This window comes from Heteronotia binoei, chromosome 21, assembly GCF_032191835.1.
Source record: "Heteronotia binoei isolate CCM8104 ecotype False Entrance Well chromosome 21, APGP_CSIRO_Hbin_v1, whole genome shotgun sequence".
Lineage (NCBI taxonomy): Eukaryota > Metazoa > Chordata > Lepidosauria > Squamata > Gekkonidae > Heteronotia > Heteronotia binoei.
This window is the reverse complement of record NC_083243.1, coordinates 116,612,022-116,639,586: the sequence shown is the minus strand read 5'-3', so window position 1 is coordinate 116,639,586 and position 27,565 is coordinate 116,612,022. Positions and strand designations below refer to the sequence as shown.

Genomic DNA, 27,565 nt, shown 5'->3' with positions numbered 1-27,565 from the left:
TATTGTTTATTTTACTAGCTTGCCTTTAAAAATAGGAAATTTGACATAACATTCAGTTTAGAGATAATCCAAACTGTTTTTCGAACTATGACTCAAACTTTCTGATGTGCAGCAAAACATACATCCTACTGATTACATATTTGACTCTTGGATATGCTGGTGTATCTACCAGCAGAAGCTTTCATTTTAAGCCTCTTCAGCCCTGTGAATGATCACACAAAAACTTTTTAGGTTCACTTGTGAAAAGATTTTGAACATGAAAGTACTTGTTACTTAATGTCTATAAATAATGTAAAATTTCACACACAAAAAACCTCATCACCTTTATAACTAAACAATCACACATGACTATATATCTAGTCAGACAATGAAGATTACAGGGAAATAATGATGAGGCTTTGACAGACACTTGAAAAAGCATGGACATATTCACTTAGAAGATGGTAAAAACCATGCATATCTTCAACTGCTGATCTTGCAAGATGCTACTGAAAGTCTGATCCCAGCACTGGATCTGACTGCAATATCAGTTTGCAAGTCTGTCCTAAGAAAATCTGATATTAATATCATATAGCCATTTATGGGCAAAAATATAGTTTGATCATATAATCTTATTGCTGTTAGTTCCTTATTTTTCCTGACCCTATAGTTCCCCCCATTCCAACAGTGGGTATTGTGTCTCTTTCCAATCAGAGATTATATGGACAGGGAGATGGTAATTAGGCTTCACATGTTAGAATGAAGGGGCACCTCACTGAGAAGAAATTCTGACAACACTTCTCACTGTATTGCTATGTGCCTACCTATAGGTTTGCCTATCAGCATACAGATGCAATAAAATGGGATGCATTAAAATCCCAATAAAGTAAGTTTAGAAAACAAATCCAGTATTTCCAGTAATTGTTATATTATGTATAAAGTCACTGGAGAATAATTAAATATTGTAGCAGCATTTTTTTAAGTCCTGCAGTATTTGCCAAATTCTTAATATGCCCCCCCTCCAGTTCCACCTCATTTTTAGAATGATATAATACAAATAAATACATTTTCATCATATTGCAGAGCTGGGCTGAAAAGACCTTTAACCTTTTTACTGAATTCTATCTTGTCCCCTTTTTAAACATATACAAAGTAAGATTTTAGGGCTAATTTTCAAAGAGCTGTGCAACTTGTGTCTGTGTGGGAGTCTGAAAACTATGTAGTAACCTTAACAAAAGCTGTCAAACTGGACTTGTTTGTCAGGCTTGCTAGTTGACATTTCCATCTTTTAATACTATGTAATTTTGTACAAATGTTTGTTTTATTGCAGCAGCAGCGAGAATGACTCTTACATGCTTGAATTTGAAATGTATTTATTTATAAAAGGTATCTGTAACATGTTAAACAAATGAACAAACAAACAAACAAAAATAAAACAGGCACAGATGGGGCGCAACTGGGACACAGGGGCAAAAAAGATACACCTGACAGGGTGTATTTGAAGATATGGTCAAGACAGCACACCCATGGAAAGTATTCTTAGTAAGAGTTCATCTAGCTCTAGTTTGTCTAAGGACACATATTTCAACCACAAATTGCGCCTGCAAAGTGCCTGCATCAGGGGTTAGCCCACACCAGCTGCATTTCATCATTAGCTCAGTCATTTAGCAAAAAGCAGCCACAAGCAAATCTTTCACTGAGGAGCACATTATGACTGGTTTGTACTGCAGCAAAATGCTTCCTGCTCCTATTTTGACCACCTTCAATCTCAAAGTAGGTGGGGAGAAGAAAAAAAAGACTGTTCAGAGACAGTTTAGCTATATCTGCAAACTTAGATTTAGATTTGGGTTTGATAAATATGATTTCCTGACTCTTTAGGAGAGTTAGCTTATAGAAGAACTGGGAAGTCAAACAGGGCAGCACCCACTGTCTTCTTGGTTACTGAAAACAAGGCCTGTATCCAACCACATTAAGAAAACTTAAACCTTTGTTTTTTTCAGAGGAGTAGCAATTTCAGCCAATGTTTCTTTTCCTCTGCAGATCACTATGTATTCTTGATGGGTCTGCTGAACTTCAGAATTTTTTTTTTTTTAGGAAGATCAGCAGGCTGCAGCAGGAGAAGGATTCAGCAGAAATCACCTCCCTCTCTTGAGAAAACTAAAGGACACTTTTCTTAATTGTATGGCTGGATATAGCCCAGGATATCTGAACAATCTGGGATACCAATCTGTACTCCTTGCATGCATATAAATGCTTGTTTAATCTCACAAAGAGGCAGTAACAACAGTAATGATTGTTTCCCATAGTGACTGTTCATCTGCCTTGTGTGCTGTGCTCACCATGATTCTACCCTGACCACTCCAGCACCTGTAAATGAGGTGGCCTAAAGGGAGAGAAGTTCATACACTGTCAGTGCACAAATCATCTATGATGCAAAGCTGCTTTTCAGACATTGTGGCACAGTACCCAACAGCATGTCATGACTCTTAAATTCTCAGGAGGTCTGGCTATAAGGAAAGTGAAAGCTTTGGCTTGTATAATTAATGTCTGAGATATTAATAGGGTTAGTTTATCCAATGAATAATACTCTATATGACAGGGAATGAGTTATATAAAATAAACACATTGCTATTTTCTGAAGTTCTTAATCTACAAACTCTCTCACAGGACAACTATGTTACCTACAAAAACGCCAGTTCAACAAACAAAGGTGCTTTTGAAAGTGTAGTTCATGTGCCTAGATAGGTCACCTGGCACATTATTTTACAGGTCACAAATACTGAAATATAAGTCCAGGCATGTTGCATATTACACAACCCAGCCAAGCTATGTTACTTCCATACAATGGGCTAGAGATTAATCTGGTCAGACCCACAGAGGATAAGAATTATCATGATCCAAAAAGGCACTTACAGGCTAACCCCAACACCTCAGGCCAGCATGCCAGAAACACCAGGCAAAGACTGATTGAACAAAATTTTCTGAGGTGAATATTGCCAAGACCCACATACTTACCAAGAACTCCAGAATGCTTGCTCAGAGGGAATGGGAAGGATAATGGAAAAAGAAAACTCAAAAAACAGCTGTGTCCAGAAATGATTTGTATTTGTAAGAAAAGCAATGACTGTCTGGCACAGTGTAAAAAAATGCTCTCATGAAGCTAAAGTGAAAGAACAGAAGCAAATGTTCTTCAAATACCAGCAGCACACATTGTTAACAATGCAAATATAAACTACAAAATGTTAGACTAATCTAGTCAGCCAGAATACAATGTTAGCCAAATGTAGAAATGGTCAAGTTCTGCCACTCATGGCCTTATGGCTAAGAATTAAAAGGACAGGCACATTTAAAAAAACCCTTAAAATCCTATCACTAGTGTGATAAATTATTTCTTCTTCCCACCCCCCTTTGCCTGGCGCATGGGCATGGGCAACGAGGCCCGCTCTGTTATGGCTCTCTGCATTCGGCCACTGCGACGAGGCACTGTGGCTTGTGGTGTTTCTTGAGAGTCATTAATCCCTTCACCCCCCGGTAAGTATCCAGTGGGCACTGCCACTGCATCCTCACCAGTCCATGTTGAGGCACTGGTTAACTCAACATGAGGGGTGGCTCTTTGGGAGATACGTGTTTCAAGGACCTGAGTCCTTGGCTGTTTGAGGAAAGCTAAAATCTCAGATAGGTAGTTATGGATGGCTCTTGTGGATGTAGCCACAATGCCTAACTGCAACTCCATCCGGCCCATGGACTGCGACATGAGACCCATAGACTGTGCATGCTCTCTTTTGATATTTTCCAGCAGCTGCACAATCCTACTGTTGGTTTCCATCAATAATTTCTCCCCCTCTGTTAGCTGAGTCTGCCCTCTCCAACCCCGATCCCTAGGGACAGGTTGAACACCATGGTGCTCTTCGTTTATTCCATCATTTCCCTCCTCAGGAGAGTCACTTTCATATTGGGGAGTCCTACTGAGACACTGATCCCCTGGAGATTGTATGTCCATTGTACACTGTGGAGTCCGCTCTGGTGTTGGAAATCCCTCAAAATCTTCCCCAACATTGCTGTGCGTTTCAGATGATGACAATGGCCATGGCCAACTCTCTGTAGTTCTGGCTGGTGAGTCTTCATCAGAAGCTGGCACTGAGGATTCTTGCTCTTCTACAGGTGTGGATGGTGAGCTTCCTCTCTGGTGCCTGGGTTGTCCCGAAGATCCAGGAACCTCCCCATCTTGATCCCCAATGACATCTGGCAATCAAATAGAGGAGCAACAACCACTGTATCTGAGGCCAGGAAGACTGAGGAATCTACATACATTGGACAACATACAGAAAGAAGCCAGTTGGGAAACCAGAGTGTCTGTGTTTGGGCAAAGAGTAAGGCAGACTAAAGTTTAGGGACTGAATAGGGCAGGTGAAATTATTAAACACTATATATAATGCACATTGTTCTGTACCCAGGACACACACAACTCTGCTGGATCCCAAGGCATAACTTTCAATACACCTTATTGCGATTGTGACAGTAAATGTCTGTGAACCTATCAAAAAGCTCACCTATGCATTGTAGTGATGTCACAGTCAGAAATCTCTGTGATGAACTTTGGGTCAATTGTCCAAGCGACCTGAGCTTCCTGTGGTGTCAGATGTGCTCCACCACTGGCTTGCGTGGCAGCCCTTGAAACACTGCTTGCTATCTTCTCTTTTGTCCGGCGTTTCATCTCACCACTAAACCCCTTCCAGAATATCATTGCCACAAAATCTTTGTGACAGTCAGTCAAATTTATCCTGTGAACAATGTCTCTGAGGTCTGTCCTATTTGGTACATTGATTTCCTTTCTGCTATTTCTCTCTCCCTCCCCGCCCCCCCCCCCCAGCCTTTCTACTATTTCTAAATTGAAAGTAATTATACAGGAGAGCATTGTTCACCAGGGTGGTTTTTTTATATTGTTTGAGGATAATCTTTGCCTTGTGCTTCCCCTGCTGACTCCTTCCCTGAGTACATTTAAGGGAAATATAAAATGTGCTTCTCTATGTACAATGTAGTTTACAAAGAAAGGTTAAGTATCTAAAAGGGCATTTATCCACAAATGTGATTTAAGTACACAGCTAGACTTAAGAAACTGTACAACGGAATGCTTGAAAATTATATAATGCATGCACTTTCTAATTAGACTGTCATGTTCTGCACTTAGGTAGGTTGGACCGAGACTAAATTTTCCAATGGCAGAGTGGAAGTTTCCTGCCTCCCTTCTCCCACTGCAGCCCACTGATCTCTAAGAAATGCTGCTCCTTGAGGAATAGGGAACCCTGAGGAATGATAGGGGAGGAAGCTGTAGCAGGAAGGTGGAAATTGTCAAGTTAATCTGGATCCAACCCTATGTATTTCTGTAGCCTATTCAGGAATATGAAAAAGCTTAAAATTAAAAATTAAAAGAAGCCTTCTGCCTCTGAGACAATTTAGCCATTTACATTTATCTGAAATATTCACTGGAATGATGATAATCACTGCCTCAAGAAAACATATCCTATTCTCAAGACAACGTGCCTGAACAGCATATTCTTACTAAGGCTATCTGTTCAACAACATTGAATACTACTTATCAGCCCTGGTGAACTGGTTGGTTTGTGTGGTTAATGCTAGGAGACTTGCTTCTACTTTACTGAAACTCAAATGGCATTTGTATTTTGTTAGGTGTAACTCCTGCTCATTGACACACACCACATGCTGCTCTTATGAACTTCATTTGGAGATATGTACTTGCACCAGAAGGACATGGGTGTATGTATTTTATGGATAATTTCTTGATATAGATCACATATTTTAGGATGGAGAGAGGAAAGTTTCAGGTGATTCCCAGAGATAACTGTTTCCTCTCTGCTTCAAAGTCTACATCCAATCACCATAAAACCATCTAAAGTACATTGTACATTTCATGATTCAACATAACTTAAAATTTAATCCCAATAATTATTATGCTGTGAGCATCAATACAATCTCTTCATCTAGTAATTAAAGTATTCACATTCAAAGTATTCTTGTTTTGTTAGTGTTGGGATAGACTGTCCAGTTGCATGTTTATGGAAAGCGAGGATGACGCTGTTTGTACAAAATGTATGATCCTTATGAAAATGGATGTGGGGACAGAGTGGCATGCAAGCCTTTGATCTTCCACTGCATGGACATTTTGAAGGGGACTTAATGAGGTAGTTTCAATATAACACCTGCTGCTCTGAATTTTTTATTCACACCTTTGCTCCACCAGTACAGCAAGAACTGTGACCAGTGATTCCAAATAAAAGTTATGGTGTAAGATCCTGAAATCCATTCTCCACAATTCTCTCCTAGCATGCATATATATAGCTATATATCTGGGATCTATTTTAATTACAATGAGTAAATAGCAATTAAAAACTTTGCCTAATTTTCCAATGTATGAATGGTAAACTAATCATTTGTAAACAAAAGGGCCCAAGAATATACCTGCCTCTTCCTCCCTGTGGGTCTAGAAAATTTCCTTAGGTTGTCACAAAACATTTATATTGAGGAAAAATGATCTTTAAATGGATGTATGTAAGCAAGAGGTCTTCCACATTTTTATGCTGTTTTTTAGTGTTTTAAATGTAATGCCTCCTGTCAGGCCCCAGCTCACGTAAGCCATAATTGTAACACCCTTATTGCTACATCACATTGAAATTATACAGTATGACTTCCTATGAAAGGGTAATATTGGATAGCAAAATCAACTCCTGTTCCCAAGAACTGTAATTAGAGAATGGCCTTCACAATACAGCTGTTGGCCACTCTATCTTAGAGATGGGAATCTATTATGCCGTTGGTTATACAAAGGCAGAGGTGTCCCATATATATGGAAATTTTCTTTTTTCTGAGATGAGTATTCGGAATAGAACTCACCCAAAATAGTAAATAGTAGAACAGATAAAAGAAAAGAAAATCTAACGTGCCCCTAAATGGTTTGTGAATATTGCTAGATGAGTAAAGTTTTAACACCTTATGTGTACATTGTAAGCTTTGGAGTAATTATTTGTTATTCATATTTATGGTTCACCTGCCAGTAGCTTCTGTATCCAATTTCACAAATTTTAAATACAAATTTATTGTTCAGAAACAGCTTGACTGTGTGCTGCAACATTTTCCTGTTAAATACTTTCAGCTTCTTAAGCACAGTCAAGAAACAATATCATCTGGCATGTGTGGCCAATGACACAGATAACAAATACAGCAAACATATAGCTTGTAAAAAGATTAATGGACTTAAAAGCATTTTCTAACACTACTATTGAATACTTATGAATCATGAATACATTCTGAGATGTTGGGATGGTTTTGTTAGACCTGCTACTAAAAAAAAGTGGCTAAATCAAAAGGTAACATTATTAAAAAAAAATAGTCCAACATTCTCCAATTTCCAGTCTTTATTTAATATTAACATGGGGCATGGGGAACAAAAATAATACAGCAGGCATGATCTTAAAAGTGATTTTCATTCAGTCAATAGTAGCTAGGGCAAATTGGGACAGTAGTAGACATCACTCTGTAGAATCCTTTTCTTACTTTCTATAGGTTGGCCTGATCAAATTCAGGACTGGAACTGGTTAAAATGATGACACCAGCTGCCATGTTGGTGGTGTGGAAAAAGAGTATTGGGTGGAATGGAGGCAATAAAAAATTGGTATGTCTAGACACTGTGCAGCTCAGCAGAAGGACTGGATGATTTGCTCCACTGGACAATCTGATCAGAAAGATTATCGTCAAGTCAATTTCTCTGCTGTGTTAGGTGTCTCAGTTTTATATAATTGCCAAGAGGCTGACTGGCTTTGTATCAGGAGCATAAAAGCATGGCGAACTACAAGGGATGTCAGTAAAAATAGATATTAATGCAAATTTACTTTCACTACAACACTGACTTGGGACCATGCTCTATGAGGTGTCAAATGAGAAGAGATTATGGAACAATTTATGCCTAGTGCAGATATAACACTGCTGGTCTCTTCATCATGGGCAGTGCTAGTAGAGATTATTATTTATTATTATTAATAATAATAATAAAATCAGTTGCTTTTATAAAAACCTGAAGTAATTGTAACATACAATATAACAATTTATTATCAATGCAAAATAAAAATATAACATTCTAAACTGAAGTAAAATATTAAACAAGGAAAGCAAAATAGACATAACAGTGATATGCAGTTAAAGCCAATATGAAAAAAGGGAGAAAGAATCATGCCAACATAAGAAGAGAGAGGTCAAGGGTGTGCATATGCTCACGATTCACCCCTCAGTCTTTTACCTATGGATAAGAGAACAGCAGCATTATATCTGTACTGGACCTCAGATCCCCATCTCCCTTATTGCCACTTGAATAATAAATATCTTTTCTACTTTCTACACAGTAGAATGTTTTTGTACATACACTGACTATGAAGGTAATATGGATTTATGGCTTCATAAAATATGGGCTCATCAGTTTGTTCTGGTATGCTCATCAGAGTTCTCAACTATAAAGATGTATTCAAAGGGAAAGACAGGTCTGTTTCAAGGACTTTTTAGTTTGAATCACATAAGATTTTTTAAAAATTCAAAACAAATATCCAGACAGTGATTTTTGGTTTCTTTTAATCAATCTAATTATGTAATTTTATTTGAAAACCAAGTGGACTGTTAAAGGGCATATGCAAAGAGGCAGTGTTAGAATTCACATAATCCCTCTCTGTGTGATCAGATGCATCCTTTATTTCTCTGATGAAGTAAACAACTGGGGTATACATCTGGACATGCTGTACTGACACCTTCATATGCATGATGCACTCTCATGCCTTTTCTGATGTGATGGTCTGCATCAAAAGTTGTTACTTCTTCTGGCAAGTAGAATGATAGCCTTTACGTATCCTTTGAATGTTTGTTCATTATCTGTAGTTTGATCATTCCCTGCTCTGCTGAATCGTCTGTCTGTTCTGGATGTTTTGGACAGGATGTCTGTCAAACGTTGTCACAACTCAGAATTATACAGCTCTGCAGATGCATGATTAGGATCATGGTGCTGGAAAGCTGCTGGTTCCTTCATCATGAAAATCATTATCATCTTCACATGGCTACAGTGCCTGGAGTTTATAAGTAAATGCAGGACACAAATAAATTCTGGGTTTTAAATCCACAGCAAACAGCAAGGGGTACCTAGTTTCAGAAATCATAAAGTTGTGGAAATGGTACAGACTACAGTGTACTTTTCATAATGATCTGAAACGTTTGCTAAAGGAAGAGTCTTTAATTTTATTAATTTGAGAATATGTGGAATTTTACGCCCATATAGAGTCTTACCTGACACTTGTATTGGAACCTCATCCCTACCCACAAGATGTACTGCTCTCAGAAGGTTCATCCTTTTGAGATTCCACCAGATTTTTCACTTCCACTACTGATCACTTTCTGTATATATTCTTCCCCTCCCACCTGATTAGTAGGTGGAAGGTATCTTCTTGCTGCCGGTTACGTAGATTATTCTTTGGGCACGACAAATGTTGTTAGAAACAAGAGAGCTGCAGCAGCACACTTGAGAGAAACTTCTGGGAGCCTGGAACTGCACCTCTGCATTTGGGCTCATGTTTACAATCAGCCCCTTCTTGCTGGTATACTGTTCAAGTTCCTTAAAACAGATTAAAGTTTCTAAATACCTAGAATAAATACAGATAGAAACCATGCAAGAACCAGTAAATTGTACAAAATTGAGTACAACGTCCATTGCACTTCCACATTGTAGTTTTATCCAGATTATCATCCTTATAAATGAACTATATTCACTAATTTGTGCATGCATTTTTCATTTTCTTTCCCCAGTGCACTTACTTAGTGTCCTGTAGAAACCAAGAACAAGCTATACATACAAAAACCTGGACCTTTGTAGTTTGCTGAACACACAATGTAAAGTTTTCTATAACTCCTTCACAACCTAAAGTTCTACACAAATCCTACCATATAAGCATAAAAAGCAGTCTTCTGAAGTAAATTAATTTTGTGAATCAGCATTCAGGTTCTAGAGCTAATATGTCAAAATAAGACTTCAGAAAAAAACTGGCACAGTAAAGTTATTCATCACAATAAATATGAATAAATTCATGAAGTATGTTATTTACTATGTGTCAGGAATAAGCAATGACTTAACTCCTCCTCCCTCGCCATTAGCAAAGTACTCCGTTATGCCATCATTTAAGAAAACAAGTACATACTTAAAGGGTGTCTAAAATTCTGTACATATGTAGTTATCTATGACTTTTTAAAAGCACTGGGAGTTTCCTCTATAGACAGACATTTCAGTGGTAAAGGAATATGCAAAAGTGTTCATTTCACTTCATCCCAATCAACCACTTCATCCCAATAATCAAGCCATTTTTCAACAGAAAAATGGGAGGAAGTAAATGTTGAGGAAAGGGAAGAGTAGATTGGGAACAAGATAAAGACATGTGAGCCCTGTTAAAATTTCATTGATTTCACCTGGCATATGCTTAAATTTCCCATTGAAATCAAAGAGAAACATTATTTTTCCTGTTTCTACTCATGGTGTTTCAATGACAGTTTAAATGTATGATGGTTCTTATCTTTTTCTTATTTCTTATAAAGGAATAAGAAAAATGAAGATCTCTGCCACAACACTAAACTAACTTTTTGATCAAGGATATTGATAGTAACATCCTAAACAGAGTTTATAATCTCCTAAATCTGCTAAAATCAATGGGTTTAGAATGGTTTAACTGTTCTTAGTATGGAACTGATCCCAAATGGATATGTGTAATATTTAAAACTTTGGCTATTATTTTCACTCTGAAATGACTGTGTTTGTGATTCAAAGAGCGTATGTGCCTAAATTCATCCACATGCATGCAGGGTAATGATTTCTGCTGCCAGCTGCAGTCCATGCAATGTATTGGAAGCTGATTGGCAGGCCAACTGCATCCCCTAAAAGGCTTTTCAGAGGATGCAACTAATGGCTGCAGGGACAGGAAGCACAAAATATTTTGCAGCATGCATGGTAACAACACAGCAGTTCTTTAGGATCTCACGCCAAATGAGAGGAATAGTTCAATGCATCTCATGTTTAGGACATGACTTTTAATTAAAGCTTCAAAAATAACTCACTCATTTTTGTTCTGCTGGTATCTTTACTTGCCTTTGGCTATTAAAAATAAGAGGCATAGCAAAGCTATCTATTCTCATGTAATTCACTTAAAAAGTAGCTTTAATAGGCATGGCAACACAGAGATATCCAAATTTCTAAGGATGGAATATATAAATCTCTTTAACTAAGGTAATATTTTGCTGTCCAATATGCTTGTTTTCAAATTTATTATCCAAATATGTTTTTAGATTGCAGACTTCATATTCAAGTTCAATTTTAAATCCAATGTATGACACGAAGTGTAAATAACACAGGACATCAGGTATATATGTGCGGCAGAAGACTTAAATCAAGCTGTAAATCTAAAATGCAGAGCCAGCAATTTATAGCCTGACCCATAACCCAATAAAGCTCAAGTACTTGGATTTCAGCCCCTGTGGTTCCACCGATAAATCAAGAACAACTAAATCAGCCTACAATCACTCAAGTGTTTTATTTTGGTAGACTGTGAGTCAGGCAGTTACTCACACTTACTCAGCAATAACCATTGATACTATTTAGATTTGTGGCTCACTTGACTAGGTTTTTTTTTGTAACATCCCTATGTTAAAACAAATTATGTGGGAACTGCTGTTGCTTTATAGAGCATTTTAGACACAAAACACAAATTCTTTTCATATGTTAAATTTAAACCTTTTTAAGCAGGTTTAATCTGAAGGGTAATGCCAAAAAATGTTCAAACTGTCGCACCATTGCACTCATTTCACATGCCAGCAAGGTCATGTTAAAGATCCTACAAGCTAGGCTTCAGCAGTATGTTGATTGGGAACTACCAGAAGTTCAAGCTGGGTTTTGGAGAGGTTAAGGAACACGAGATCAAATTGCCAACATTTGCTGTATTATGGAGAAAGCACTGGAATATCAGTAAAACGTCTATTTCTGTTTCACTGACTACGCTAAAGCCTTTCATTGTGTGGATCACAATGAACTGTGGCAAGTCCTTAAAGAGATGGGAGTACTAGACTACCTCACATGTCTCCTGAGAAACCTGGGTCAAGAAGCAACTGTCAGAATGGGATATGGAACAACTGATTGGTTTAGAATAGGAAAAGAAGTTCAACAAGGATGTATATTGTCACCCTGCTTATTTAATTTATATGCAGAGTACATCATGCGGAATGCTGGCCTGGATGAAGCAGAAGCTGGAATTAAGAGTGCCGGGAAAAACATCAGCAACCTCAGATATGCAGATGATACCACTCTAATGGCAGAAAGTGAAGAGGACCTAAAGAACCTCTTGTTGAGGGTGAAAGAGGAGAGCACAAAAGTAGGCTTGAAACTCAACATCAAAAAAACTAAGATCATGGCATCCAGCCCCATCACACCTTGGCAAATAGACGGGGAAGACATGGAAGTCGTGACAGACTTCACATTTTTGAGATCCAAGATCACTGCAAATGGTGACTGTAGCCATGAAATTAAAAGGCATTTGCTCCTTGAGAGGACAGCTATGGTGAACCTGGGCAGTATAATAAAAAGTAGAGACATCAGCCTGCCAACAAAAGTCCGTATAGTCAAACCAATGGTATTGCCAGTAGTAACATATGGCTGTGAGAGCTGGACCATAAGGAAAGCCGAGCACAGAAGAATAGATGCTTTTGAGCTGTGGTGCTGGAGAAGAATCTTGAGAGTCCCTTGGACTGCAAGAAGATCAAATCAGTCAGTCCTAAGGGAAATCAACCCAGACTGTTCCCTGGAAAGTCAGATGCTGAAGCTGAAGCTCAAATACTTTGGCCACCAAATAAGTAGGAAACACTCACAGGAGAAAATCCTGACGCTGGGAAAGACAGAGGGCAAAAGAAGAAGGGGACGGCAAAAGATGAGATGGCTGGACAGCGTTACTGATGTAACAAACACAAATTTGAGCAGACTTGGAGGATGGTGGAAGACAGGAGGGCCTGGCTTGACTTTGTCCACGGGGTCGCAAAGAGTCAGACTCAACTGTGCGACTGAACAACAAAAAATATGCAGTGATTATGGACTGGGAGTTGTCTGTAAAGTTCAAATGGCCCATGAGGAAGCCAAAGTGAGTTGCCCCTGTACGGTAATCCAGAACTTCAGGAGCCTCTCACTGAGACTTGGCCAGGGGCCTTCAGAGCAGCAGCCTATTGGGAATTTTCCCTATATGTTAAAAGGCCAGTCTTTCCCTGATCTGGGTTTAGTCCTGAGAAATGTTTAAATAAAAAGCATACTCAGGCAGACAAATTTATGGAATAAGGATCTAAATTTGACCCCCCCCCCAAGTTTCCTAGTACAATTGTCCAAACCATGAAAGTGTGGAGAAGTAGCAGTGAGGCACCTCTTTATCATGCCTAGATTCAGCTCCAATTATGAAGAGTGCTCTTGTTTGCTCTTGTTATGTTAACATATATTTTAAGAATTTTAAAACTGTTTTGCCTTTTTATGTAAATCATTTTGAAGATGACTGTGTGGCATATACAATAAGCAAGCAGAAAACCATCAAAGTATGGAACAAGAAATGAAGGTGTAATTCCAACATTAAGTTAACCCATGGTTGTCTGATATACAAAAGCAGGCAAACAGTTTTAACTCACTGGTTAGCTTTACACTTGGAAGCTCAAACTCTGGTTTGGGTTCTAAACTATGGGTTGGCACAAAAAATACTGTTTGATGTGATGTCTACAAGAATGCATTGTAAATTATTCAGTCATAAAAGAGATGGCAATTACATCATAATGTTAATACATATATAAATCCTATCTTTTTAAAAGAACTGGAAATAAGCGCCTGTTTTTCTTGGCATATACTATGTGATTGGCAGAAATAAAGAAATGAGTGGCCTAAAAACCAACTGTGTATATGATTCTCCCCTTCTCCTTTTTATCTTCACAATTTATGATGTAGGTTGTGCTGAGAAGTTGTGACTTGCCCTCAATCAGATCATGAGCTTCATAGCTTGTGAGGATTTGCATTTAGGTTTCCTCAAGATTCTAACCGCTACGTCACTGGTTCTCTGTATCTCCACACTTTTACTAGCAAAAGGGTCTATCATAGGAAAACAACTTTGGATCTAGCCGAATAGACTTAACAAGCCTGTATGCTACCATCTTAAACCCCCCATGACTCATAAAATTATTCGGAGTAGCTACAAATTAAAAAGGGCTCTGGCAATGTAGTTTCACTTCAGTGCATATTCACATATTAGTAAACTATCATGCAATTAAAAAAATGAAACTCACATATATTCTTTTTGGCATGCTAGATAATCCAATTTCTCTCTCTTTTCTCCTTTTTTTTTTTTTTAAAAAAAACCCCCAAAACAAAAATTTTTTGACTAAGATTTAAGATTGCACCAAGGTCTCTTGGGTTGGAGTCACACATTTCATCACTTGACACTAATTTGAACGCTATCCAGTAGTTCCAGCATCCTCTGCTGGCCAAATTTAACATGAGAATGATTGAAATCACTTCCTATTGATTCCACTTTACTGGTGAGTTTCAGGAGCATGATGTCCCAAGATTTCAACTGTTCCTTTTATTTTCTGTAATGGATCTTCTGCTTTCTGAACCAAAGGAAACTTTACAACAAATAAGTTCATTCATTTTTTAAAATTTAAGTACTACAAAATCATGATAAAATATCATTTTCTCCTGCTATACATCCATGTCTGTTTACCCAAAATGCAGATTTCCAGAACAAAAAATGATAAAAAAAAATCAGTAAAATGTGATGAGTGAATATACCTTCAGATGTGCCACACATGTAGGTTCATAATGAAAGAAATATTTTGCACAGCATAATGGTTATTTTACAAAATAAAACACTTGCTTTAAGAAAAATGGTAAAAGGAAAAAAAAAGAAAATAGGATGGGAGAGGATAAGGAAATACATTTTTCCATCCTGAAACAAGGTGGTTTTGGAAAAATGAGAGCCACAGGTGGCAGCAAAACATGTTGCATTTTAAAGAGCACACGAAGAGATGGCATTTAGAACTGGTGTGTCAGTTTTTCAAAGTGTTATTAAATTATAATTGTTTATTTAAAATATGTATACCCTGCCTTTTCATTGCAAAAGATTCCAAAGTGGCTTACAAATTAAAACTATTAAAACTAATAAAAACACAATTTTAAAAAAGAAACCAGTTAAAGGGAATCAGTCATGCTAACCAATAATCCAGTCACCATCAAAATTGAAGACAAGAATGAAGAAATACTGGTTCCCAAAGCTTTTGAAAACACCCATATTTTCACTGTTCACTGAAAGGCAGTGAGAAGGACAGATGAACTTCTGGCTGGGGGGGATAGCATAGGTATGGTGGCACAGCTGAATGGCTCTGTCTCACATCTCAACTTGTCACACCAGACAGCAGAGAGATGCAGGTCAGATGTTAGGTTTACACAGAAGTTACATATAACAGGAGGAAGACTCTATCATATTGTAGTTCCAGACTATTTAGAATTTTAAACACAAGCACTTCAAATTGGGCCCAGAAATAAATAACCAGTAAAGGAAGCTAATTCTACAATATTTTAGTAGAGAAGGATTTAAATGAAACAATCCACAAGATACTGAGAGATGTTTATTTTAAATTTTCATCAGCAATAGACATGAAATTACTAACAACAATAATATGAAATAGTAAGAACAGGGGAGAATGCTGTTCACCTCCCTTGGTACCTGAAAGAGAGAAAGGTGTTAAAAGCTTTGAAGATTCATTCCTTATGCATCCATTAGTCTGAATATATTAATTAAATTTTAAATTTGAATTATATTGACTGAGCTACTACTTTTTGAGCCAACAATTCCAAGAGTTCCTGCTCAAAAATGGCTAGATAAATATGAACCTGTTGAACACTTACAATTCCACTGCTTTATTTTCTCCTGCAAGGCTTCTTCACCTGGATGGCAAAGTCATCCTCAACTACTGTTCTGCAGTGAAGAAAGAAAACTAAGTACTTTACATGTAGGGATGTATGTCTATCTATTATCATATGAATATTTGGGTCATGATAAACAATAGCAACAATGCCATCACAGAAGCTCGAAAAGCTAACATTTTAACAGCATTCCTGATTTTTCTCACCCAATTCTGAAAATTTTGATTTAGAGACTCTCAACACCTGTATCTGTGAAGCAGAGTTGGAATTTCTCAGTATTATACATATTTAAAAATTTCTTTCCACAACAGGTCTCTCATGATTGACAGCTAACATTCTTGTTGATTAGACAAATTAGTGACATGTTTATTTGTTATATCCACATACATCTTGCTTCATCATTTTATAATCTCTAATGCAGTACTAAGAGAAGGCAGAATAGTGACCTATGTAAAATTTCAATACACATGTGATTCGTACATCTCCATCAAAATTTAATATTTTATATCCTAGCAAAATTGAAATGTGTGAACTTAATTTTAGAAGTACAATTTTGTGTTACCAATCAGCACTTACACAAATATCCTTCAGATTTTCCTTGTCAACCCAGTAGCTTCAATATTATTCATATCATCCACTGTAAGGTATATGATGACTTGAAGACTTCCATGCAAAACCTTGTGGCATTATCCACAGATGTGAAGGTGAAAGCTCTATAGAATGGGTGCTGTATTCATTATTTCTTTTCTGAAAGCTCTGCCATCTATTCCACAGGGTTGAAATAACAGGAACTGTTTTGTACAGTCTTTTCAAATATGAAGTAACATGTTAGTCCCAGATATGTATAGAAGTACAGGATTTACGTTATGTCTTCATTGTTCCAAATGCAATTATTTCACAATCTTTTCCCTTGAAACAATGGACATTGCAATAGTATGTACTGTGGATATTATCTCTAATGCCACCAGTTTCTTCCCAAAACAGCTTTATCAGACATTCTTCTGTTTGGTGCATTACACCTCTTTATATAAATCATATTCCAATATTTCACCATCCATAAGTGATACCTAAACCATTCTTGCAGAATTAATAGTTATATTCCCCAATGGTAAGATGAACAAAAATAGAGAAAGGTTTTAATCTGAATCAGTCAAAAGCATTCCTGTTTCAGACATAAAAATCTTTGCCCATAGCTAATTCAGTTTTTAAAAATGATAATATATGTTCAGCTTTAGTTATTAACTCTACACATTGATGCCTGGGAGTGGTGGCAAATGAAGAGCAGAACTCTGTTTAAGCTACAGTTGCATCATCATCTTAAAAGTGTATATGTTATGTGTGTGTATATATATCTTTCTGTCACATTTTTATCCCACCATTCTGCCCAGAAGTTCCCCACTCTCCCCTGCCCTTCATAACAATCCTGGGAAATAAGTGAGGCTGTGTGAGTGTGATCAGCCAATGATTTGAGTAAGGCTGAGTGAGGCTGAGTGTAGACACCCAATGATTTGAGTAAGGATTTGAACCTGGATCTTCTTACTCCTAGTATAGTGTTATACCATACTAGACTTTCATATCTATTCACATCAGCTAGAGAATTGTGGTCATTTTAAAAGTTTCAATTACGGCTTCAAGAAACCTGACACTGTGTAATAAAGCAAATACTTGCTATAATGCAGTTTGGTACCAATATAATGGTGACAAATCAAAATATTAAAAAAATAATGAGTATTATGAAAACTCACAAAAGCTAAAATTAGTCACTTAAAGTATAATAACTCATTGGCCCAAGAATTCATTTTATGTGTACAAAAATTAGCCTATTATAGTGTTTTTCCATTAAGATTTTGAAACTATTTCAACCAAGCATTCTAGCAGCATTAGTATGATCACATCACTACCTGTTTAGCTTTCTGGACTCTGTGGTGATTCAATCTGGGCATTCTATTAAAATCTTTCCTGATTTTAAAAAATTAAACTTGTTTCATCACATGGAGTTAGGGTTATGTTGATGGAAAAATCCTGTCCACATATACATTTATTTGTGAACTAGTTCATCCACGTCAATGAATAAGGAAGATTCTTACATTGGAAAACTACACAAATGTAGACCAGTGGACTTCCAACCTTTGTAGACCTCACCCTAACCCCAGATGGCAGCAGGAGTTGCAGTGAGTTGCAGGAAGTGAAATGGCACCCCAGTCATGTAACAATAGAGAAGCTGGGTCCAGATCAGCATTTACACCAGCACAGGGATGTGGATGGACCAAAACAGCACAACCAAAAGTGCACAGCTGCTTCCTGTCCCACTCCCACACTCACCCCATCCCAGTCACACCTCAAAAAGCTACCACTTCTGAAGTGACTGGGATGGGATGAGTGCGGGAGTGGGATAGGAGGAGCTGCATGTGTTTGGTCATGCTGTTTTGGTCTGCTTGCATCCCATCTCTATGCCGGCGTAAAATGCTGGTCTAGACCCAGCCAAAGAGACCTTCTCTGGTCTCTGAATCTGTCTGTACTAAAAAGGGAATCTTTTCTACTGATGAGTGGCCTTGCCATCCTGCTGTTCTCTTCTGTATGCATGCACAGAGAAGCAGAAGCCATGAAGCCTCTGTATGTATACATACTAGCAGTAAGACCTTCCAAAAAGTAACAAAAGGTTCCAGCTTTAAGAAAATGTGTGATCCAGATGGCAGAGTATTACAATCCACCTGTGGCTCCTGTGCCATGGGTGGAAGATCACTGATTCAGAGGATTTATACGACTACAAATAATTCCGGGTTGAAGAAGGGAATATAGGCATTGGTATATAGGCATGTATCAGTATGCAATTTATTCCCTCCAAAGTGTGTAAATGACACAACATACACAAATGTTTTACTTTAATTATACTGAAGTGCTCCCCTTTCACTTATATTCTTTGCTTGACTTTCAGTTTTTTTCAGCTATTTTAAACGAGTGCGATTGTAACTCTGATTGTACTTTTAAAGACATTGTGCTTTTAAAGACTGATGGCATGTTTGTTGGGCAAAGACAATCAAGGGAAAATAGCAGCATTAAAAGTAGTACTACTGTTTGACTGGTTTGAGATGTTGAAAGTGAAAGTAAAGCAAAATGCTACATTCTGATTTTAATTTCTAAAGATCTCTGTAGATACAAGGAATTCCATTCAAGAAAGGAACTGACTTGTCTTAATGTAGGACAAGGATCCCCAACTTTTTTGAGCCTGTGGACAGCGTTGGAATTCTGACACAAGGTGGTGGGCGCAACCACAAAAAGGTTGTCACAGGAGGCAGTGCCAACCACAAGATGGCTACTACAATATGCGGAGCCACATACACAGAAGAGGCACAAGTGCAGGGGAAAAGAGGGGTAATTAATTAAAATACACTGGGGAAAAAGAGTGAGAAAGAATGAAACAAACACTGTGGTGACAGCTGCTATTGAAATAATGTTATTTGTAGGTGATCAGATTCTTAGTGGCCAGTCAGAAGTCCTGATAGGAAACAGCCCCATCCACTTTCTAAAAACTCTTGGTGTGTTCTGAGAAAAGTGTCGGCAGATGTTATGGTTCCCGCTGGCATCATACTGATGTAAAAATTCTATATATTTGACAGCAGCAGGGACAATCTCACTGAACTGAAAGGAATTACCCCTGCTTATACATAATTATATATTCAAAACACAGCAGAGATTTAATGTAAGGACTATTTTGTATAGAGTGAGGCTTATTTTAAACATAGGAGAGTTTTTTTTAAGAAACCAATATTCACGTGATATGGACTAATTATCTGGTATATATAAATATTTTTACAACAAAACATAGATCTTTCAAAAACATGTGTTGGTTCTCATAGATGTCAGAACTTTAGAGTGTGCACGCTACAAATAAATGCTAAATCTGTAACACATGAGGTGGCCCTGGGTTTTCATGTGTAAATGAGGTCTCATGGGTCAAGAAACATATCAAGGACATTTACTCTGCTTTCAAAAAAAGCAAAATCAAGCAAACAAAAACAAATTACATTTATTAACTAATTTATCTACATGAAAAATACTTCAGTTACTGATAATCGCAACTGGTTAAGACATTTTATTCTGCCATGGTTTCTGCAGAACAGTTTCTGAGTGATAGTGCACTGAAGGAAAAGCCATAATGGGAACTCTTGTTCACTGTCAACATGATCAACAAAAGAGAGAGCTAGGGAAAATTAAAATGCCAAAGAAAAACTAAGAAAAATGTGCTTAAGCCAATTCACTTCATCATTTTAGCAGAAGTCAATACTTTACACAACACTGTTACATATATATTTCCTGTCCTGAATTTCTTCTACCTCTGTGACACCTAAAAGGTAAAGTGGTATACTTTGCAAACCACTTCTTCAAAAGAATTAGGTTTCTTGCCTTAAAGAAAGCAAGTAACATACAAAGGGCAGGGAATAAAAAAAAAGGATGCAGCTAAATATATGCCACTTTTGTATACATATATTTATTTTTAATATTACTACAAAATGTCAACAATCCCCATCTGTCTTTTCACTTATCAATCAGTCATTGCAAGTTGGGAGGCATTGCAGCAGAGGTGGGTCTCAAGGAGATAAAGGAGAGGAGAGTTGTGACCTTATGGATCAGTTTAGGGAGGGCATTCCATGCATACGGGACAGTGTAGAATGTGCTATGTGAAACCTGAAATTATGCAGAGCAGCAGTTCTCCAGGTAAAGAGTCAAGGTGTGTGTGTGAGGTACTTATATTTGAGACAGAGGCAGTGTGGTTCTGTGTGTAATAGTGGGCCATTAAGGAGGCAATTGAAATAAGTGATGCAAGACTACACCAAACTCCTGTTACTTGCCACTGTTTCTGAAGGGGTTGCTTCACATATGGTATTATCCGTAAACTAAGGGCATTTCAGTGTAGGAAGATGTATACACTCATGTATAATATTAGGAAAAAAATGTCTCAAGTATCTATTTTGCCTCGATTACACATGTCCTGAAGCTGCAGCAGAAGGTTCCAAATACATGGAACTACAGCAAAATAATCATCATAAGCCTTTTGCAAGTGACATGAGTGCTTATCTCCCCACAAGGATGTTCTTTTATACAGGAAAAATGCCACATATGAAGCAGCCTTCAGTGGTTTCCAGTTAGCACAGTAACTTTGAGGTAATGACTCAGGAACAACTGGGAAAGGATCTTAGACAGAAATAGGAAAAGGGAGTGGGAATGAAGGAGGAAAGACAAAAGGAAGAAATGGGGTCAGTTACTTCAAATGTGCTTTCTGAGGAAATCAGTTTTTTTTTTAATGTGCTTGCAATTTGTTATATAAATACTAAACCATTGCAATCATTCTATGACTGGCAAACTGGACCATTTACAACTGTGTTACTCCTTTAATATGAAAAAGCGTAGAAAAAAACCAAGTTAAAACAAGAGACAAAATGCTTCCCCTTACCCTTCTTCTTCCGTACTGAAGCTTGGAAATAGAAAGGGAATGAATGGTAAATCAAATCTGAAGAGAAGCTCTTTTTTCAAATGTTAAATCCCTGCTCAGCTTGGGAGAACTAGTACTAAATGTATTCAGTGTCCTGTCCTTTAACTGTCTTTAGCATTAGCTATTCTAGCACTGCCCAAACTCTTATTATGAAGTTAGGCAGCTAGTAAAAGAAAGAATAATCCATAAAAGCAACACCTAGCTTCAAAAAATTAAATAATCTGTTTCCAATTTTTAAATGCACAGAAATTGGGAACAAACTATGATTACTGAGTAAGTCATTAGCCTGTTACTCTTGCTGCACATTCTAAAAGATGTAGACAGTAATCACAGGATGCCTAACAATGAACAGCCATAAACTATCACGAAAGAGAGAGAGAGAGAGACCTAAGGGCATCAACTAAGACCCAAAGGGGAACCAAGAAACTAGCGCTGTAAACTCAAGGAAACTATAAATTAGTTTCCCTCAAAAAGCAGCCCTCCATATCACATTAAAACTGGTTTGGTAACTAAAGGAACTTTCCAAACATTTTATGATTTAGTACAGGCTTTAATTGCCTCTCTCCCCCACCCCCCACCCATGGAAGTCACCAATTCCAATATAAGCCATTTCCTTGATCTTAAGCAGCTGTTTGTATCAAACAGTGGGATGTAGGTGCAGGTTACAACAATTATTAGACACATACATGAAGAGAGATAACAAAAAAGGTATATGGAGAGGCATCCTATACATATACTGTGAACAATATACAGCAGTCTTCCCTACATCCTTTCTTATAAAAGCACAATAAGGAATTAGATAAATTAAAATTACAAACTAAAATGTTTATTTGCACAATATATTCTGCTCATGTAGCTATTTTCAGCAGATGTTATTGATGAAATAAACTCATAAATTGTTTGGTTAAGAGAGTTTCTGTGATGCTAACCCAAGAGAATTAAAAATACAAAGGAACTAAGGATCTTTCTTTTGTTGGATCAATTTCTGCTATTAAAAACTATTCAATCCATACTGAATGACAAAAAACTAATTATTAGACAGAACAAGAATAATTTTGGTTTCCTAAGCTATTACAACTGTCAACAACACTCTGCAGGTTCATGTATATTTACACTAGTTGTGTTTGATGTGCTAAATAATTTGAATGTCCAAAATTAATCTCAGCATTATTACAAATCAATAGATGTATAGATGTAAATTCTGCATTTTGAAGCTTCAAAAATCTGTTGTATTGGTTAGGATTGGCAACAAATCGAACACAATAATTCAAGAGCCAGACCATCTTTGCACCAATGTTCCCTCTAAGCTGCAGAGTCTTGTGAACAAAAATTCTACTTTGTGAGCTACTGGCATTAAAGTTGTAAGCTACTAGCATTAAAGTTGTGAGCAACTGTATAAATTATTGTGCTCTGGGGCCATTTTTTCCTGAGCTAAGACAGAAATGTGTGAGCTGGAGGCTAAAAATCTATGAGCTAACTCACCTTAGAGGGAACACTGCTTGGCACTGTGCTGAAATGTTAAAAATCCTTTCATAAATACATTTTATACTCCCTGTGCAAGGTTCATGTCTGTATACTCTTACTAATAGAAGAAGGTCTACCAAAAGGTATTACCTTACCAATTCTACATAGCTCTTTCAGTCCAATTCTATGCATGTTTATTTTAGGCGTAAAGACCTTAGTTGAATCACACTTATTCCCAAGTAACCGTGCATAGGACTGCAGCTTTAGTGTATCTAGGAGCTCTAGTAGACATGCAGATGTACTCAGTGAGCAGATTTTCCCAGCATGATTGGGGCTGCCCTTGTCACTTTGAATCAAGGAAAATTATTTGCAATGAGGATGTGATGAAAATGAAAGGGACAGTCCCAATTAGACCCCTGTGCACATGCATGGAACTCAGGGTCACAGCAAACATGGATATCGAAAGCTGCTAGACAAGAGTACATCATTTTGAAGTATCTTATTTTATAGAAAAGCACCACCAGGTGAGGAATAATTATTCTTTGTGCTAAAGTTCTGTTAGGTTTCCTGCACTTACATTTGAGGTTTTTCTGTTCTAGCCTACATCTCCCTAGATACTGGGTATTTGTGGCTACTAGTCCTAAAAGCCCATAAACATTTTGTTTTTATGAGAACCATTTATGATAACAAGTAACTGCAGCTGGGCAGAGGGCAGTAATCACCAAGCTGACCTGTTTAAACTATAAAAATCTATAGTGGTGCAATTGGTTCCTCACTGAGCTACCTTTATGTGTTTTCAACCTACACAGGAACAACTTTGAAAGTTAGGAAACTGTTTTCTGAGGGCCACATCAAAACTTTCTTGTGGAATGAATTTTATCCCTCTCCTGTACAAATCATTCAGACCCCAAATCATGGTAATTCATTTTCACTATAAAATTAAAAGCAGTTCTCTTTGATGTTCAACATGGATAATCACAAAACAGCTATTTTTATAAAAATGTTGTAGGTTAAAAAATCATATTACTATATATTTGTATGATTTTCTTGAGAATGAAATGAGTTCTGCATGGCAGATGTGGCCTTAGGAAAACTATATCCTGAGTCTCAAAATAGTTCCTGAGTAGGATGTTAAGACCTATAAAGGCAACTTTGTGAAGAAGTAATTACATTAAGTATTACATGTTTCAATACATAAAACAGGTCAGGCATGGTAATGACTCCTCTTATTTGCCCAGGTATAGGCTCAGAATTAGCTCAGAGTTGTCTTGCTAGAAGAAAAAATCACCATCTCAAAGATGGCAGAAAAAAAAAATTAAATGCACCATAAATATTAGTTCAGCCAGTTAAAGCACTGTTACTTTTATGGCTCTTGAGAAACTCCTTCCTGTTTTTTCCATTACACAAAAAGAGGCCTGTGCTTTCATACAGGAACATGTTAAGAAGAATAATTTTACAATATTCTCAGTCATGAAGGAATTCTGGAGACAGAACAATTTTAGGGGGAAATGACAACATATTTTCACAAATAAAGTACAAAAAACTAAAGTTATTGCAACAGTTTTATTATAGCTTTAAAGTGATAAATGGCACAAAGAAAAAAAACATCTTTCTGAAGAAAAATATTTGCAATGAATTCATACATCTAAATTTATGAAACAAATGTCATTGCAAAATAAGTCCTGCATCTGAGGAACCTCTACATTTCATAACATTAAATGGTTCATCATTGTTTGAACATACATATTTAATATCCAGGAGCTTTGTTTTTGCCTATAGACTTTAATCTCAGTGATTGTTACCAGAGTATTACCAGGCTGACATGATTAGAAACTGGTGCAGGCTTCAAGATGAGAAGTTTCTATTATGATATTGATTCACTTACTTGGCCAGTGAGGGGTACTGTATCTCTGAATGAAACTATCCAATTTTAAATCAGTAACATGTTCCATGCTATTCAGATACCTAATTTTTAAAATTATGATTATCATGCAACAATTTTTCTGTTACCAGGATGGGGAAAAAGCCCATGTATTCTTCATATCAGAATTGAGTCAATAGGAACATTGTACAAGCAATTTTGTTATATAACTATCCATTTTCATTAAAATGAACAAACCAAAAGAATATTATTGTTCTTGCAACTCCATGGAAGATTTAGTTATGAATGTATACATAATACTTGGAATGAAGGGCGTAATCTCAGAAACCAGGAATATAGTACAGAACTATGTGCTAGCTGCTGATTTCCTAAATGTTTTCATCAGGGTTTTTTTTTTTGTAGAAAAAGCCTAGCAGGGACTCATTTGCATATTTGGCCACACCCCCTGACATCACCATTGTTTCATGCTGGGTTTTCATAGAAAAGGCCCAGCAGGGACTCGTTTGCATATTAGACCATACCCTCTGAAGCCAAACCAGCCGGAACTGCGTTCCTGCTCAAAAAAACCCTCTGGTTTTCATAACATTATTTGCCCTGCCTAAATTTCAATTCTGACCCCTGCTTACATGGTGACTGGGACTATCAGTGATGAGTGTTACAGATTTGCATTGAAGTTCCTGTACCACACACAGACAGCCTATATACACATCCTAGATGTTAGATGTGGGTTCACCTGTGCAGCACCTCTTTGATCTTAGAGCAGACACTTGCTTCCATACATGGACTGTTCTTGTTGAACTGAGGCAAATGAGAACTAGGTAGCTTACAAGTACAAAAGTTTAATTCTTGTCAGCTTTTAAATAACGAGGGCTAGCAGCTTACCTTTGTCCACTAATGAGAGGCCACAGAAATTTAAAATAAAACAATATTAGATAAGCTGATATAGTAAAAATAAACAGCAACTTGACAAAATATACTATAGCTTTTGGTTGATATGTAAAATAATGATGCACATAAAGTAGAAATACATTCTCTCGCAGAGCTGGAAACACAAAAAATCAAAACAAAACCATTCATGCTAATCATGCATACTTGAAAATCTCCAGAAATGCAACATTCCCATGTAATCTTTTCAATGCCACATACTGTACAGGGTGCAATTCACTTTCAAACAATCTAACATTTTCTTCACATCTGCACTATTTCAGCATGCTCATTAAAAAAAACATTTTCTTACCAAGCTCTTCAAGCTCTGAGGTCATTGACTTAGATCGCAAGGTCAGTGCAGTGGTTGGAGCCCGTTTTGGAGGTGGCGGGGCTTTGCATTAAACAGAAGGACACATATTGTAAGTAAATGCATTTATAATACTGTGTATTCCAATATGCATGGCTGAATTTCAACACCAAAATACTTTACTAATAAAATAGAAATGTGTTTGTTTAATTGTATCTCAATCCATCATTGGTTTCTGGAAACAAACTAATTGTGCATAGTTAGTATATGTTTGATTCCAAAAGCATAGGAAAATAAAACAAACAACATGAGAAGTATTTTAAGAGATGTTCACACTGTGTGCAGTCAGCTAAGTTAAAATTTATGTGATAAATCTGCAACATGAGATATGATACAACACAAGCTTGTAAACTATATAGTTCAACTTTGCTATGGCTTTGAGCTAATGCAATAAAATGAACTGAAATATAGTTCAACATCACATGTAGAACTCCTTTGACATGTTATGAAAGAAAGCAAACTATATGAGAAAAGTACCTGAAAATTACATGATTCACAATTGTCTAGTTTTGATCAGAGAGAGAGAGAGAGAACCAAAGGCAATTACTATTGAATAATTTTGCTTCTAAGACTCTGAAAAGCTACAGTCTAATACTTTTATGTTGTAAAATGCTAAAATTAAGTGAAAATGATCCAAACTATGTTTAATGATAGCTTTGAATAAACATATAAGTAAACATAACCTTTACAACAAGGGGATTGGATCCTATGGCCCTAGGGGAAGCAGATCTGTCCCCATCTCCATGTCCCCATAGCAGTCCTTTGTGAATCCCCCAAAGGTATTACTAGAGGACAGGGGATTCTGATGGACAAAAAGCCACTTAGGTACTGTACTGTATACTGCAATGAGAATAGGAAATATGGCAATATTACGCCCTTCCTCATCCAGTTTTCCTCACTGTAATATGCTGGGTGGTTTCTGTCCATGCAAATCTCTTTCTGGAAGCAACGGGGTTGCTGTGGGAAGAAGAAGATGATGATGATAATGATGATGATGATGACATATTAATATTAATATGTCATCATCATTAATATATTAATTCTGTGACTGTCTAGTGCACACAGTTTATAGGATCCAGCACAAGGATGTCTAATTCTCATACATAAGGCTTTTTTTTTTTAGCTGGAGCGCAGCTGCTGCTGGGCTCTGGCAGAAGGCAGCCACATACTCCCAGCAAGCTGTGGCACCAGCTTCCTGAAGCCCAGCTTGCTGGCTGGGCTTGGGGGGGGGGGAGGCGAAGCTATGCTGCCGCAGCAGCTTCATGAAGCTCAGCTCACTGGCCAGGCTTGGGGGGCTGATCTGTGCTGCTGTGGCAACTTCCTGGAGGAGGAGCAACTTTCAGGGCTTAATTTTTAATCTTTGGGATGTCTGGCGTGAGAGAGAGAGAGAGAGAGGAGGAGAGAGAGGAGGCGGAGGAGGCACTCGCT

General features: G+C 37.3%; 1 protein-coding gene and 1 long non-coding RNA gene across 7 annotated transcripts in view; both read right to left on the bottom strand.

Moving 5' to 3' along the window:
* The window catches only part of SHANK2 (SH3 and multiple ankyrin repeat domains 2), an 811,137-nt gene that overhangs the window by 57,060 nt on the left and 726,512 nt on the right, over positions 1-27,565 (bottom strand). For 4 of the 5 annotated variants that reach the window (XM_060263196.1, XM_060263199.1, XM_060263198.1 and 1 more), the window contains 2 exons: positions 26,081-26,161; positions 21,459-21,479 (listed from right to left, as the gene is read on the bottom strand). In XM_060263196.1, coding sequence (XP_060119179.1) covers positions 21,459-21,479; positions 26,081-26,161 — 102 coding nt within the window. The remainder of the gene's footprint in view (positions 1-21,458; positions 21,480-26,080; positions 26,162-27,565) is intronic. The other variant, XM_060263197.1, reaches the window with a different exon arrangement.
* LOC132590230 (uncharacterized) lies at positions 15,696-16,907 on the bottom strand. 2 transcript variants are annotated; one of them, XR_009556651.1, is made up of 3 exons: positions 16,583-16,907; positions 15,989-16,058; positions 15,696-15,806 (listed from the first exon to the last, which is right to left on the bottom strand). It is a non-coding gene; the product is annotated as an uncharacterized LOC132590230 (long non-coding RNA). The 2 variants fall into 2 exon arrangements; XR_009556650.1 differs by having other exon boundaries at positions 15,696-16,058.